General features: G+C 39.0%; 1 protein-coding gene across 1 annotated transcript in view; it reads right to left on the reverse strand.

Moving 5' to 3' along the window:
* Positions 1-17697, reverse strand: part of LOC124556798 (WD repeat, SAM and U-box domain-containing protein 1-like) — a 221486-nt gene that overhangs the window by 71450 nt on the left and 132339 nt on the right. The window contains exons 10-11 of the mRNA XM_047130813.1: positions 12057-12228; positions 6396-6541 (exon numbers count right to left, since the gene is read on the reverse strand). Coding sequence (XP_046986769.1) covers positions 6396-6541; positions 12057-12228 — 318 coding nt within the window. The remainder of the gene's footprint in view (positions 1-6395; positions 6542-12056; positions 12229-17697) is intronic.

A 17697-nucleotide genomic window follows, 5' to 3' on the forward strand; every position in this document is an offset into this window, starting at 1 on the left:
CAACACAAAGCCCAAAATTAAACATACTATAGTGGCAAAACTTGATGTTGACAATGATTGAGATAGAGCCAACAATGCACTTAGCATAGAAATTAAACTGAAAACAACTCTGTTTGCATGTTAGAGAAGAATTCTGGTATGGTCAAAATATGTCAACAGGTTTTGTTTTACTGTACTATAGTGCAGAATGAGAACACTATAAACTGGCACTTGGCCATGAGTGTAAACAGCTAGAATTATAACTGCGAGAGGAGTGAGGGTGGACAGAGGGCATCAAGCCCTACCTCCCTCTTGCATGGAAGCAACCTGCACCTGTCTTCTTCATTTCTACAAGCAGAACTAACATGTGGACATATACCCAGACTTCTAAAATTTTGCACTTGATATATGTGTTTCAAGTTGGCAGCATAACAGTTTAATAAGCACAGAAGACGAGGCGGGAAGCATTAGGCATGGGGAGTGATCCAGTTATGGCACAGTAATCACAACCAGTCATTACATGCTGTGATCTCGAAGCTCCCATGTTGCCAGCTTCATTTTGTGTGAACATAAACAACGCGCATTGTGTGTAGTTTCTAACACCTGCTTGTGTTGTACTACGTTTTGTTTTGCTAGCATTTAAGGAGTTCTGATACTTGGAAAATGCCACCAAAAAGACTTTTCACATAGTGGAAACCATTTGTGTTGAGGTGTGCCTCCAAACAGCCAGGCACTGGAGTTACCACAGAGAACTCTCAAGTTTTACAAGCAGGAGGAAGGATATGTAAGTATTCATGAACAGTCATCAATTCCTGCCAACAAAGTTGTTCAAGAACAGTAGTAAGTATGGATGTGTTATTGCAAAAGTCAAAAGACATAGACATGATCTGTAATGATTCTGAGCTGTCTGGATCAAATAATGTATTCCTAGAGACTTCTGGAAAGAAGAAAAAGCAGGCTCACACTGCCACTGACTTAGATTTTTTCCAGACTGATGCAGTTCGCAGACACATATATTACAGCAAGGAAAGAGTATCCTAGCGTAGCAAAGTTCCTAGTGTCATTAAAAGATAGTAAGCTTTTCAGGGGTGGGAGAAACATCATTAATAATGGTGCTGAAAACTGTGGGTTTCCATTATAAAACACTAGTCGGACACAAAGTCCTGTTAGAAAAGGTGATTACTGTTATGGTTTGAAGTATTTTCTTGGATGAAATTCTGGACAAAGACATTCATTCCCTAAAAGAACTAGAAAAAATGTGGGTTAATGTGGAGGAATTTGTCAGTGAATGCTGGATGCATGACACTCCAAGCAGTAGCAGTCATCATCTGATTGGAAGAGGAGCTAGATTAATTATGGTCCATGCTGGCTATTCCAGTGATTTTGTTCCTGATATTCTTCTAGTGTTTTGGTGCAAAAAAACAAGTGATTACCACGAAGACTTGGATTTGTTGAGGGGTCGTTGAGTAGTTCCAGAATCTTTTTTAAAAGATTCCTGTCCCTACAACACTTGTAATGGACAATCCTCCATATCATTCCATGATACTGACCAAAGCCAGAACCACAAAGAACTTATAGTGAAGTGGTTACAGTTGTGAAATATTACTGTAGATATGAGTATGATGAAGTTTCTTTTATATTCACTTGTTACAAAAAGTATGCCTGTGATGCCTACACATGTTGTAGATGAAATCACCAAGAAGCAGCATCATACTGTAATAAGAATACCACCATATCACTATCATTTCAACTCTACTGAGTTAGTATGGAGTGATGTGAAGATGTACATAGGGAACAATATCAAGTCCTTTACAATAACAGAGGTGGAGAGGCTGTTGCGAGAAGCTCTTGCAACTGTGGATGCAGCCTCATGGACGAAAATTCGAGCGCAATGACAAACACATTCAAGCAGTGACCATGAACAACCAATGGTTTGTTTTGGTCATGACAATGATAAAGATGGTCTTGGTACTGATTCTGACAAAAGTGATGATGAGGAGCTGGATGTAACTGTGCAATCATCAATATAAACTGGTGAGTGAAAAGCTATGAACACTGGTTATTACTTATTTTGTAAACTATGCACTGTATTGTTGAAAAGGTACAGGTTGTCATCAAATCCTTATTTTATGTACTTCCTTGCCCTGTTATTGAAAGCATGTACCTTGCTGCAGTTACATCTACATTATTATGCAGTTGTTTATTTGCTGTCACTATAGTAGCCACTCCACAATGAATTCTTATGTACAAGGTTATTGCTCAATAGCTTACTCCAGCTCCAGCTCCAGATGAACTGGAAAATCATATTGGCTGTTATGTGTATAGAGGCTGATGCTGCAGCAACATGACTATTGCAGTATAACCAGCCTACCTTGATGTAAAATGAACTATCAAGTGCAACTTTTCACTGTTGCAAGAATAGGAATACATTCTCATGTTGTGAGAGTCATAATCGAAGCCTGCGGTGAACCAGGATTAGTCTCTTCACTCATTTCAAAATAAGAAAAGAAACCAATGAGCAATGCAGAACACAAAGGCATTTGGTAATGGTTACCACACAACTGTCTGCTGAGGCTGGCAGTGCTGTAATGAGATAGTTCAGGCCCAACCTCTACTAGTATTTGATGCAACCATAGTTCAAAACACATGCCAGCTAAAACTGCCATGTTAAAAGCATTTGAATCACACCAACTCTTGACCCAGAGAAACATACCTGTTTCTTTGTTCTATAGTAAGTCCCAGAGCTGGGTCCTATGATGCATTATGCAGTATGTGTCATACACAAATTGTTCTACCAACCGTTGTGACTCCAGAGCATAAAGTGCACTGATACACCATTGAATTTGTGCGCTTTTTATTTTGCAAACACATTCTTATGCATATTATCTCTCCAAACTGGGCTTCGTCAGATGATGTGCAACATCAACAACTGAAAATTGGTTAATTTTCAATAATTACATGCAGAAAATGAGTTTACTTCAAACTACCTGTGATAAAATAGTTCAACTGGGTACAATTCACTAAGAAATAGTTTATTATGTAATTTTGTGTTTTCACATTCTGCAGCAGAATATGTGATTTTTTTATGTACCTATTTTTATGTACCTATGTATCTGGCCTTTACAGATCATACTTAACCACTGTGACATATAGCGTTCCAAAATATACGAATAGGTAATGAACAGTGCACTTTACAAGCATGAAAATCCAGATAGAAGATAGGAAGAATTTTAATGGTGTGTAGATATTACATTCATTAGAGAGGGTTGTAACTCATCTTGATGATGATGTACAATGAAATGTTTTGAATGGACTCACTGAAGCACTAACCTGATACATTTAAGAGAAACCACAAAGAACATTGTACAGTATAGACCAACCGAATGATGCAGTGCAGTTGTTAACACACTAGTCTCATACTAAGAAGGGTGGAGCTTGTTCTGGCTGGCCATCCTGACTTACGTTTCCCTAAACTGTTTAAGGAAAATGCTGGGACGATTCTTTCATTGAGGGCACAGCCGACCACCTACCCCATCCTCATAAAAGCATACTTACAAATTCTAGGTGTATGCATACTTTGAGCTATTTATTTTCATTGTATTATGATGACAAATTCTATGTCATTGTGAGATGATCCCTGGATAAACAAATCGAATCAAATCAAAAATAACTCTAACATCAGTCAACCTTAAACGATGAAAATCCAGGGGGAATCTAACAACTGAATTGTATCAGACAACCTTAACTACTGCTAACCAGGCACTAACATAAAGAATGCGAAGATATTTCAATGAATAGCAGAGCACTGAAAATATTATGACTGCAATCAGTGTTAGTTGGAAATTCCTCAAAGATGTTATCCATCAGCAGCCGTTCCCTCAGGGTGTCTCATAAAATGGGTACCACAGAAACTGGCACTTTCCCAGAAAGATTCAAGAGGAAATGGCAAGAATAACAGCACACTCCTTTTTATTAGTCAAAGAGATTTTATTTTTAACCATGTGATTACACCAGGTGAAATCTAGGTTATCTATAATTACCTACAAATGAAAAACCAGTTGAAACACAGCACTTAAATGACTCAAAGAAGGAAATGGCATCACATCCCACTATTACGTTGATAGTTTTACTAGGTACCTATCATGATAAAACATCTGCTGCATGGCAAATCAGTCACTGATCACTGTTATTACACTTCAGAAAAAGAGTGTGAAAGAGGCCAAGATTGGTACTGACTGTAAGTGGAAAGCACAGCAGCATTCAGTAACTTCAAAAGCAGAAAAATTAGAATTGGTAATCAACACTAGAAATATTCAAGTGCAACTGACTTCTTGCTTCAGAAGTTTCACTTTAAGGGTTGTTGTTGTTGTGGTCTTCAGTCCTGAGACTGGTTTGATGCAGCTCTCCATGCTACTCTATCCTGTGCAAGCCTCTTCATCTCCCAGTACCTACTGCAACCTACATCCTTCTAAATCTGCTTAGTGTATTCATCTCTTGGTCTCCCTCTACGATTTTTACACTCCACGCTGCCCTCCAATACTATATTGGTGATCCCTTGATGCCTCAGAACATGTCCTACCAACCGATCCCTTCTTCTGGTCAAGTTGTGCCACAAACTTCTCTTCTCCCCAATCCTGTTCAATACTTCCTCATTAGTTATGTGATCTACCCATCTAATCTTCAGCATTCTTCTGTAGCACCACATTTCGAAAGCTTCTATTCTCTTCTTGTCCAAACTATTTATCGTCCATGTTTCACTTCCACACATGGCTACACTCCTTACAAATACTTTCAGAAATGACTTCCTGACACTTAAATCTATACTCGATGTTAACAAATTTCTCTTCTTCAGAAACGCTTTCCTTCCCATTGCCAGTCTACATTTTACATCCTCTCTACTTCGACCATCATCAGTTATTTTGCTCCCCAAATGGCAAAACTCCTTTACTACTTTAAGTGTCGCATTTCCTAATCTAATTCCCTCAGCATCACCCGACTTAATTCGACTACATTCCATTATCCTCGATTTGCTTTTGTTGATGTTCATCTTATATCCTCCTTTCAAGACACTGTCCATTCCATTCAACTGCTCTTCCAAGTCCTTTGCTGTCTCTGACAGAATTACAATGTCATCGGCGAACCTCAAAGTTTTTATTTCTTCTCCATGGATTTTAATACCTACTCCAAATTTTTCTTTTGTTTCCTTTACTGCTAGCTCAATATACAGATTGAATAACATCGGGGAGAGGCTACAACCCTGTCTTACTCCCTTCCCAACCAGTGCTTCCCTTTCATGTCCCTCGACTCTTATAGCTGCCATCTGGTTTCTGTACAAATTGTAAATAGCCTTTCGCTCCCTGTATTTTACCCCTGCCACCTTTAGAATTTGAAAGAGAGTATTCCAGTCAACATTGTCAAACGCTTTCTCTAAGTCTACAAATGCTAGAAACATAGGTTTGCCTTTCCTTAATCTTTCTTCTAAGATAAGTCGTAAGGTCAGTATTGCCTCACGTGTTCCAGTGTTTCTATGGAATCCAAACTGATCTTCCCCGAGGTCGGCTTCTACTAGTTTTTCCATTCGTCTGTAAAGAATTCGTGTTAGTATTTTGCAGCTGTGGCTTATTAAACTGATTGTTCGGTAATTTTCACATCTGTCAACACCTGCTTTCTTTGGGATTGGAATTATTATATTCTTCTTGAAGCAGCTAATGACTAGGCACAAGATAACTCTTGGCACCTGTTCAATAGTAGGTCCGTAGTGGTCTAACTCCACAGGCGCACTGACTTGCTCTGCTTACTGCCACTCGCAAGTGAACACTGACATCAGTGAGTCTGCCCATATGAAACAACAGGTGTGCTCTCCGTGGCAGGTTCCTGAACTACTCTGCTGCTCCACCCACGCCAGTTCATCTGCCTCCATTGGGACATCCACTGGTGGCAATACTAAGCACGAGATAAAAGATCACTTACAAAGAAGGGTTTATAAGTGCAGAAACAATGTTACGAGCTGTTACACAATGCAGATAAAATAACTGGCAATACTAAGCACGAGATAAAAGATCACTTACAAAGAAGGGTTTATAAGTGCAGAAACAATGTTACGAGCTGTTACTCAATGCAGACAAAATAACCAATCCAAGCCTATTTTCTAGCAGGTGAATGAACAAACATTTTCATGGCCCCTTCTATCTCTTCTAATAATCAACCAATTTAATTTGTAAAGCTGAATAATACTTATAATTTCGAAGTATGGTATATCTCAGGAATTTAAGTTGAAAGACCATACTTTGGCTACAATAACAATTTTGGGAAAGTACATTAGAGATACCATTTTTTAATTCTATTGCTGCTAGAACAGAAATGTACAATGTTTTTAAAAAAATTAATTTAATGGATGTTTTCAATGTGAAACTTACATCAGACATTCCATTGAATCAATATTCCACACACACGCCTTCTCTGCATCACCTGCTATGACCAACAGATGTCCATCTGGTGAGAATCGGCATGTTCTGATTCCACTACCACTACAATGCAAATTTGGGCAAATAGGCATTCCAGTCTGCAATATTACATCATAGGAGAATTACGGAATGTTAACTCACAAAACATACATTTAAAGCATCACTTACAGCGTTAAATGAAGCTGCATCACCAAGTAGCTGATAAAGCCCAGACATTTATTGGCAAAGTTTACATTTACCAAAGTATAAATGGTATTGATTAGTAGTTATAAAAATAGTAGTAGCAAAGTTTTTCCAGTATTAGTGTGAGAGAAATGGCCAAAATTCCTTTGTTGTAACATCAAGGAAAGAGAAACATAACAGTTACTTAAAATAAGAAACTAAACAGTATTCGGCATGTATCATTGAACTGCACCCAATAAAAACATAATCATTATATTCATCGTAAATCATACTTCTAGTGTGATGGAAATAAATTAAGCAGAACCATACAACTGGAACTTGACAAGGCATACTAAGTGAATGAAGTCACAGTTGCTGTTTATCAAAACTTTGTGTCACACAATAAACATAAATTTTAGAAACATATTTTCTAAAACTATCAGCCGCTGGTTGTTACCACTTTCTTGATGAACCAGCATTCTATTTCACATCTCAGCATACACAAAACATTGCAATTAGTAAAGTTTCCGTATTGCGATAATTGAAATCTCTTCTGCCCCTTATGTCATGCATTGGCTGATGTAATTTCTCCCTGTATAGTCAAAATATAACGGTAGTAAGGGGCCAAGTATCACCTCTGCTCACACCCATACACTAAGTAGAACAGTGTGACTGCAGTGGTGTAATCGGTTAGGGAGTATGGTAAGCAAATGTCACAATTCACAACATATCTCAATTATTCCGCACAGTTAGTTAATGAGTTAGTTAGTTCCATGTTCCCTGATGCAATTTATATCAAAATTATATACGAGGAGTCAATTTACAGGTTACATATACATGATTTTTTGGTGTGCATTGGTACATGCTGGCTATTTCCAGGCCACTGCATAACAGAGCAACAGTAACAGTAATACAAATGAACATATTTTCTTTTGAAGTTATTCATATTACCAGAGAAAAATACATAAATTTAATCTAAATCTACATGAATATTCTGCAAATTGCACTTAAATGTTTGGCAGAAGATTCATAAAATAACTTTCAGACTAGTTCTTGACCATTCCACTCTTGAATAACACCTGAGAAAAATGAACACCTAAACCTTTCCATGCAAGCTCAGTCTTCTCTTATTTTATCATGATACGCATTTCTGTCTATGTAGGTAGGAGTTCGCAAACTGTTTTGGCATTTAGACAAGAAAGTTCATGATCATTATTGCATGAAAATATCTCACCACTATGAGAACTGTAATTACCACCCCTACTCAGTTATCAGTGACTCTCTCTCCCCTATTTCTGTATATATGACTGTGTCATTTGTCATGACATGGGGCCCAATTATTGAATTGTTCTTCTGTTACATAGACTTTTGATCCATTGTCACCAAATGTTTTCTCCAGTTCAGCATGAATTTGCTGGGAACAGCCACTCAAGTAAATGTAGACATTTGCCAAACACATCATGTCATCCCAAACACCGTATTTGGCAATTCGGTCGAATTCTTTCAGCCATTTGTTGGGTCGTGAGCAGTGTCTTTGGAAAACACTGATGGATCCCTGATGTGAAGCTGACTTACTGCTTTTTTAGTATCCATCTGTCTTCTGAATATAAAGTTTTTAGGTATGATGTACTGCCCATGTAGGTGACAGCTCTTACACTGCCTAGAGCCATAATGATGTATATGTCTTGAAACACCCAGTGTCTCCTCCAAACAATGTTGCATCAAAATCATAATCAAGTCCAAGTATGAAGGAAGGGTAATCAATGAAGCACAACACCTAGCATTGCAAGCACATTCATTACTGACACCTCACCAACATACACCAGAACAGAACTGACTTGGACAGAGAGTGCAGCTATGTATAAGGGGCAGGCAAATGAAAATGAGACAGATGGAAAACAAAGTAAACCATTTTCTATTCCAAACTTAATAACCATAACTGTTAATACATCTATCCCACTGAGAGACAAGATGTTCAATGCTTTCATGAAAAAATGTTTGCAGTTGCCTACAGAACCGTGATTGTACCCAGGTGCACTGCTCTTTGTCTGAAGCAGCTCCAAAAGTATGGAAATCACACGCTGAGAGGCCGGTACTGAATAGAGGATACGTGAGGGCTTCCCAGCAAAACTTCAGCATTGTAGTCGAAACAATCTTAGCAATAAGTGGGTGCCTCCACCACCGGTGTCCAACCTATATTTGCGACACTCATTCCAATCAGAATTTAGAATTTCATAGTCATTAACATCTGGTTTCAGCCAGTTTCCTGTTCCTAGTACTATGTGGGCAACATTTATAAGTGAGACTAGTTCTGGGATCTTTCTGTGGAAACTTCTACAGTTAACTAATACTATACTAATATTTTCCTTCTCCTATCTGCTATGATGAATAATACCCAGCCTGAACTCAAAATGTGTCTTATCAGGTCTGTGGAGGGATTTCTCTATCCTTAAAAAACCACATGTGCACACCCCATGTACTCTGCTACACTGGTAGCCATTTCCAAGATCTTACAATTCCCCACCCAATAGTGGAGGTTGAGAAATCTGCAGCCAAGATTGTCACAGAATCATCTAAGCCTTTGGTTTAAGCCTTACACTTGGATCCAAACCAGAGGACTGCAGTCTGTTCAGGGCATGATACTATGAAATGATAGATCTGCTTCCACCCTGCAAGCAAGGATAGCTGTCTTCACCAAATCAGCCAGCTGCCTGCAGCAGCTGAGGGTGGCCTCTGAACCTAGGCAGCAGGTGTCATTCATGCCAACATGAGCCACAATTTGTAGTTGAGTGTAGCCAGTATGCTCAATCGCTCAATCTCTACATTTCAGACAAGACCCCCCTGGCAAGCAAACAGAGTGGACAGTGGCCTCCTTTTCTGATCTGTGCTCTATTTCCCTGAGGAACTCCATTATCCGTTTAACATTGGACATTCCAATGACACATTATCCCACCCTTTGTGCTTGTCCAGACCTCTCAGAAAGATTAGCCATGGTCCAACATGTGAGGCATTCTGTACTGACTCAGATGCACTTTCAGCAGTGGCCAATACCTCAAACCTGTTTTTGAGGCATAAAGGGACAGCCACGGAGCTAGTACCCTCTTTTGCCTTCTGCCTAGAAATTCATGACCCGGCCACTGTTCACCAATCACTTTCATGCAAGTGTCAACCGACAGGGGCATCAGGAATTCCAGGCAGTGCTATATTTCCAGAAGTGCCACAGTATTCATCTTAGGTGCCCCAATGCTGCAGCAGCCCAGGGTAGCAGCCTGAAGACTGTCTATTGTGGCCAACGCAGCTTCCATCCATTTGCAAACAGTGGCCAATCCCCCCCGCCCCTGCATCCACCTTTAATAAGTTTTGTTTTGTCTTATCATAACTGATGCAACATTAACCCAAGAAGCTGCTGGGTGCAATTTAAATTTTGCTGCTACACTGCTTCTAGTCTTTACTACAAAATAAAGCTGCCTCACACAAAAATATGAACTAAAATTTATGCAAAACACTCAGAGTAAGTTACTCAACACTAATCAGCACAGTAAAATACACAGATATAATTAACTTCTTTGCAGAAGTATGTTATAAAAACAAAAACTATAATAAATTACTACACATTAAACAAACTGCTGCAGCTACAAGCACCCTCTCAGCTCTGCAACAGCTACTACATACTGCGTCCCTGTGTGTTACCACTCATGTGTATGTATTGGGAGATATGCTATTTTTCAACAGGACAATGCTCATCCACATGGCACACGTCTCTATGAACTGTCTGCGTGATGTTAAGGTACTCTCATGGCCAGCAAGGTCTTCAGATCTGTCAGTGATAGAACACATCTGGGACAATCTCAGATGTCAACTCTGTTCCAGTGCCATTAATTGGGATACTGAGGACCAGTTACGATAGTTGTGGGCCATCTTGCCTTAGGGAAGGATACAATGGCTTCACAACAGCCTTCCCAACTGAATCAGTGTGTATCCAGGCCAGAATGGGTGCAATGCTATTCTGATAAGAGGGCTCAAAACTGCCATCTTCTTTGGGGGGTGGGAGCATCGACTTAACAAGAAGAACTGCATGACAAGACGACTATAGCCGTTATCTTTGTTAATTTGACTCAATTTTTGTAATCACTGAAATGACATCACATATCCTCTTCTCAAACCATGACATTTCATTTCGTTTCCTCCTCCCTTTCCAGATGCTTCACTGTATTGGTCAGGCAGTGTATTTAGACATGATCTGTAGGTAATTATTTTCTACTATATAATCTTTCCTTCACAGCATTCCTCCACTACTCTTAATTCGCCCCAAGTAAATATAAAGCAGTCATCAACACAAAGGTTGACTTGAACACTACAGCGCTGTAATAGGCATGGCCCTATTACAGGCGGTACGCTGTTGCCTTCCTCCAACAACCGGAACTCACTCACCCACCAGTTAAAGGGGGACCAACAGTTTCACACGAACAAAGGCAGGTAAAAATCTGACTGACCAGGCATCAAACCTGAGACCTTTGGATCTGTAGTCTGTTACCTTTGAACCACTCTCTCCTCCAGCACACTGAACTATTTATAAAAGTTCCAATCCAGGGTTTCCCTTCTGTTCTTCACAAATATCAGTTAGAGAAGTGAGATAAATAATCAGAATGACCAACGTTCATTTCTACTTGATTTCTGTGAATGCAGTGTGTGTCCTGATATTTTCTAGCATTGTTGCATATTATTATAATTCCATAGTCTTGGAATATGTCCTTGAACTTTCAACATGTCCATATGAATTCCACAGTGTAGTTAACTCATAAAGCAAATGGCATTCAACAAACACAATGAAGATCATTACAAGTTAGGGATGTAATCTGTGAAAAAAACACATAACAGAAATTGATTCTCTTATAACTATCTCTTTTTTTTCTATGTCCTCACTTTATCTATCATCCAGAAATCTGAATGACAGCTCTAAGGTCACATCTGCTGGCATCAGTATGAAACCTTTTTGTTGCACAATCCAACAGAATTAGTAGTGTAAGCCACAAAATACTGAAAGTTACTTTTTTTGCAATATACTACATAAATTCGGTATCACTTTTTAAAAAATTGTTGAGTGCTGTGGCTATGAATTGAAAAAATCTTTAATTAACTGTCAATAATGCAAGTAAATTTCTTATATTACACAATCTCGTTCAAGTGTTGTACCCGCCCCTCAACCCAGGACACAGAATAACAATATTTTATTGTCGTTGTGGCTGCTAGCTTTTAGTTTGCTTTATGCTCACTAACACATGAATAAAATCAGTTATATGAATGTTTATAACCTAGCTTTGCTTCCTCTTCACTCCAGATTTTACACCACATTTTATAAAGCTAGATCTATGATGAGATTTTAAAAACAACGTAAATTTTAATGTCTGTTAAGCAAATTACTTTAAATCTCCAGTGAATAAAACCCTTTACCTCTATATTCCAGATGATTACTGCACCATCCAGAGAACATGAAGCCAATTTGTCACCTCTTGGAGAAAAGTTGACTTTGTAAACACTGTACTGATGTCCTTCTAATGGTGAGACACTAGTCTCAACAAACTGATCATCTTCATTAAGGGTCCAAACATGAATCTTATTGTCCCTGGAATTTAGACAGGAAACTATTAAGTAAGAGAAAATATACTTAATTTGCAAAATTGTGCAAAGATTGCTATTAAGATGACTTGTTGAACTAAAAACTACTAGGCAGGGAAGTTAATTCAACCTGCCGAATTCTATTTTAATCACATCATGATTGTATGCATTGTGACATAAAAATAGCAGTAGTAATTTGAAGAAAGAAAGGGAGACTTTTTGTGATACACAGTTTAGTTAGGGGTATTTTTTTCTGTTTCCTTTGAAAGTATGTCTTTAAGAACACACAACCAACAAAAATGCCATTCAAATGGTGTCACAAGGTAACCAAGTTCATTTTACCAAGATGGGGATCAACTGAAACATTTGATACACCCTCACTAATTCTCAACCAAATCGTAACCTATCAACCAACTTACACCTTGGACCAGACCACAGATGAGTAAAGCGCCACACCAAAGAGTTCATATTCACATTACTTGGCTTTGCCAACTCACAACCACTGTCACCTTCCAACCTAATGTAGAACTAAGCTACACAAAAGATCGGCTGGTCACCACAACCTCTATTCCAAAAACTAATACATATGTAAAAGAAATATTGTTGTTGTTTTCCTCAGTCCGAAGACTGGTTTGATACAGTTTCCCACATTATTCTATCTCGTGTAAGCCTCATCATCTCCAAATAACTACTGCAACCTACGTCCATTTCAACCAGCTTACTGTAATCAACTCTTGCTCTCCCTCTATAGCCCCCCCCCCCCCCACCCACCCACCCCTTCCATCCAATACTAAATTGATGATTCCTTGGTGACTCAGAATGTGTCCTATCAACCAATCCCTTCTTTTAATCAAGATATGTCACAAATTTATTTTCTCCCCAATTCTATTTAGTATCTCTTCATTAGTTAGGTGATCTACCTACCTAATTTTCAGCATTCTTCTGTAGCACCACATTTCAAAACCTTCTTTCTTTCTTTCTTTCTTTCTTTCACTGGTGCCATGTCCCGTGCTGATGCAGGGTTGGCATTGTTAGGAACGGATTTGACAAGGTTAGTGGAAAGTGGTGGCCGGATGCCCTTCCTGCCGCCACCCCGTGCTCCCCGGGACGGAATTAGTGTACCCTTGCTGTCTGCGTCGAGTGTAATTAATGGAATAGTGTGAACATGTTCAGATGTCTGCAAGTCGTGGAACTGAGGCGGAACGTGGGGACCAGCCTGGTATTCACCTAGCAGGATGTGGAAAACTGCCTAAAAACCACATCCAGGCTGGTCGGCACACCAACCGACGACAGTAATCTGCCGGGCAGATTCGATCTGGGGCCGGTGCACCTACCCGAGTAGTACAGGAAGCACCACATTAGCGTTCTCGGCTAACCTGGCATGTTATTTCAAAATCTTCTATTCTCCTCATTTCTGAACTGCTCATAATCCATACTTCACATCTGTTGGAGGTTGCATTCCAGAGAAATACCTTCAGAAAGGACTTTCTAACACTTAAATTTATATTTGATGTTAACAAATTTCTTTTATTCAAAAACGCTTTGCTTGTCATTACCAGTTTACGTTTTATATTGTCTACACTTCAGTTATGATCACTTATTTTACCACCCAAAAAGCAAAATTCATTTCCTACTTTTAGTGTCTCAGTTTCTAATCTAATTCCAACAACAGCTTCTGAATCATCTGACTACATTCCATTACTCTTAGTTGCTTTGGTTGATGTTCATCTTATATCCTCCTTTCAAGAAACTATCTATTCCATTACCTCCTCATCTAATTGCTTTGCTGTATCCAACAGAATTACAGACTCATCGGCGAACCTTACAGTTTTAATTTCTTCTCCCAGAACTTTGATTCCTTCTCCAAATTTGTCTTTGGTTTCCTTTACTGCTTGGTCAATGTATAATTTGAATAACAATGGGGATAAGCTACAACCCTGCCTCACTCCCTTCTCAACTACTGCTTTACATTCATGTCCTCTGACTCTTATGACTGCCATCCAGTTTTGAACACACTATAAGTAACCTTTCACTCTCTGTGTTTTATGCCGGATACCTGTAGTATCACAACTGTTCAATGAAATTCCAACTACTAAAGACGTGAACAAAGAACGATGTAATATAAAAATTTTATAAAGCAAATAGCAAGAGAAGTGCTATGTGAAAAAGATAGGGCCAATCAGAAGAGGTTTAAAATATGGAATCAAGCGATACAAAAAGTCATTAACGATAAACAGATAGCATACAATGAATACTTACAGAAGAAATCATTAGTAGATAAAGAGCAATGCCACTGGAAAAGAAATGAAGCAAAAGCAATAGTAAGATCAGCACATAGTACATCATGGGACATGTTTATAAGAAGAACATAATATATATGGCAGACAAATAATGGCCCATTTCAACCTCCCCTTTGTCTGTCCATCTCCTCCTCTCTCCTATGTGTGTCCATTTCTTCCTTCCTCCTCACTGTCCGTATATCTCCTCCTCCTTCCACAATATCACACTCACTCCCAATAGGATGCTGGTGGTTTCTACCCCATAGTATTTCTTTCCAGACTGTAGCTAATGTGTGTATCAAATTTGGTTGAAATCATTCCAAAGGTTTAGAATGATCCTTTTACCCATGGCTTTGCCCATGTATATTCATGTCAAATATATTACACTTATATTTAATGTATTTCACACATATTTGTATACACATTTCATCTGTATCTCTAGCAAATTTTGCCCTGCAGTTTCGTTTTCAGCCAGCTCAACGTTTATGACGTTGAATCTCCTGAACTATGTGCTGTACACAAATATAATTTTGCAGATACATCCAGTGGTATACGTGACAATTGTCTGTGAAATGTATTGTGAACAGAGATAGACATGAAGAAGTAATAAATTAAACTATCATGTTTCACACTGCAGTTTTAATGCATGAACAGCGAAAATGTAGTAAATGATAAACTTGTTTCCTTTCATCAGTTTGTGGGGGGTCATAAGTGAGAAAAAGTTTTGTGAAGGTTTGAAATTATGTGTAACGTTATTTGCAAGTCTCTAAGTGCTCTCGTTCTTGAATACTGGATGACTAAACTATGGGTATTTGCATCCGATGGGCTACTCTGATTTCTCATCCCTTTGATAGGTAGGCAGTTCTTACTCCCACAGTGATAATTTCCAGACAGTAAGTGATACATGTACCAAGTTTGGTTGAAATCAGTCAAGTGGTTTAGAAGAAGGTGTGGAACATACATACATACTGTACTTATGAGGTGTGATAAAAAAGTAACAGAATTTTTTTTTTTAAATTTTGCGGGCTTTACACAGCCAATTTTCAAAACTATCTTTTTATCTAGTTGGTAAACATGTTCCTGATGTATGTTTGCACTTTCAGCTGTGAGCTGTTTTGAATGTTTAGAGCTTATTATTGACAGCTGACAAGGTTATACATGTTTTCGAGTGCTCAGTAAATTTTTACTCACAAAAAGACAGATCAAAGAATTTGCATTAAACTTGGCTTGAAGAACAGAATGAAGTGCAGCATTACATTTGAAATGACTGTGGCTTTTGGTGAATCTATTACGAGTAAGACCAGAGTTTGAAAGTGGTATAGACATTTCAAATGGGGTCTAAAAGATGTTGAAGAAGACGATGACTGCCCTAGAAACCTAAGCAAATCAATTACTGATGACAATGTGGAAGGAGCAAAGAAAATGGTTCTGGAAAATCACTGAATCACTATAAGAGAGGTTGCTGATGATGTCACCATATTCTTTGGCTCATGCCAAGCAATTTTTTAAATATTTTGCGCGTGAAATGTGTTCCGAACTTGTTGAATTCTGACCAAAAATGACACTGCGCAGACATGACTCGGGAATTTCTGAATAAAATCAACAACAATCCAGACATTCTAAAGGTGGTTATAACATGTGACAATACACCTGAAACGTCAAAACCAAGGCCCAATAATCCAGAAAGAAATTGCCTGAGGAGCCAAGACCACAAAAAATTTGACAAGTTCAAGCACACATGAAGGTTCTTCTCATTATTTTCTTTGATTAGATAGTGCATCATGACTTCATGTCGTATGGTCGTACAGTCAATTAGGAATAAAACCTGGAAGTTCGACAGCACTTGTGTACAGCAATCAAAAGAAAATGACCAGAATTGTGAGAAAACCACTTGTGGAAATTGCATCACAACTCAATGCTTGTTCATGATTTTTTGTCAAAAAATAAAACTGTTACGCTGTCTCAACCACTGTATGGCCCTCTGCAACTTCTTTCTAATCTTGAGGCTGAAGAGAACCATGAAAGGGTGCCGTTTTGTCACCATAATGAAAAATGAGTTCCAGAAGTGATTCCAAGACTGGAAAAAGCACTAGAACATGTGTATGAAGTTGAGATTGATGAATAAATAAAGATACTGTAAGAAAAACAAAAATTCTCATATTTGTTTTGGTAATACATTTGGATGTGTATGGATCCTCCTCAGGGGACACCACCTTAATATAGCACTACCCGTGCGGGCGAGGATGTTTGGGTGCTCTGGATCCAGAGGGCTATGCCCGGGGTAGCGTAGCTACCAGCAGGGCCACCGATGCCGGACAGGCCAACGGGGAGGAGTCAGACGAAGTGTGTCCCACAACGACCTATCTCCTGTCCAATCCTATCCTAAGCCTATCCCTTTCCCTTATCATTCTTAACATCCTACAACATAGGGCAGGGAGGGCTCTCGAGGCGCAGTGAAGCCAGTCTCCCTAAGGGAGTAAACCCGATACAAATCATCTGCTGCGTTGCAGTTAGTACAGGGATCTACAAAGGCTAAGGATGCTCCCCTGAACATGGAGCCAGCTCCCTGCGAGCTGTAAGAGGCAACCCCCCAAATGGTTGGGCAGAGGATTAACAATCTCCCCCTGTAAAACAATAATTGTTGCGAATGCTAGCAAAGGAATAAACCAGACAGATATTTTGATGATGACCCTCGCAAACAAAAAAAGGATAAGAGATATGTGCATAGGAACATGGAGTGTGCGGAGTCTATACCAATTTGGAGCCCTACATCAGCTGCAAACGCAAGTAAACAACTACAGTATAAAAATATTGGCTCTCCACCAAATTAGGTGGAAGGGGAATTACATAATGGACGTAGGAAATTTCACTATCTTCTATAGTGGCGGGAGGATGAATACCTTTGGAACAGGTTTTGTGGTCGCTAAAGAACTGAAACATGTGGTGATGTGCTTCCAACCAATCAATGAATGGATGTCCATATTAAGATTAAGGGGAAATTTTTTCAACATTACAATGATAAATGTACATGCACCCACAGAGGAGACAGATGAACGACAGAAGGACAAGTTTTATAGCAAAGAACAACTGTATGATCAGGCTCCCAAACATTATGTCAAGATATTAATAGGAGACCTAAATGTAGAAATAGGAAAAGAAGAGGCCTTTCAGCCAACCATAGGAAGACATAGCCTCCA

Source organism: Schistocerca americana, chromosome X, assembly GCF_021461395.2.
Source record: "Schistocerca americana isolate TAMUIC-IGC-003095 chromosome X, iqSchAmer2.1, whole genome shotgun sequence".
Classification (NCBI taxonomy): domain Eukaryota; kingdom Metazoa; phylum Arthropoda; class Insecta; order Orthoptera; family Acrididae; genus Schistocerca; species Schistocerca americana.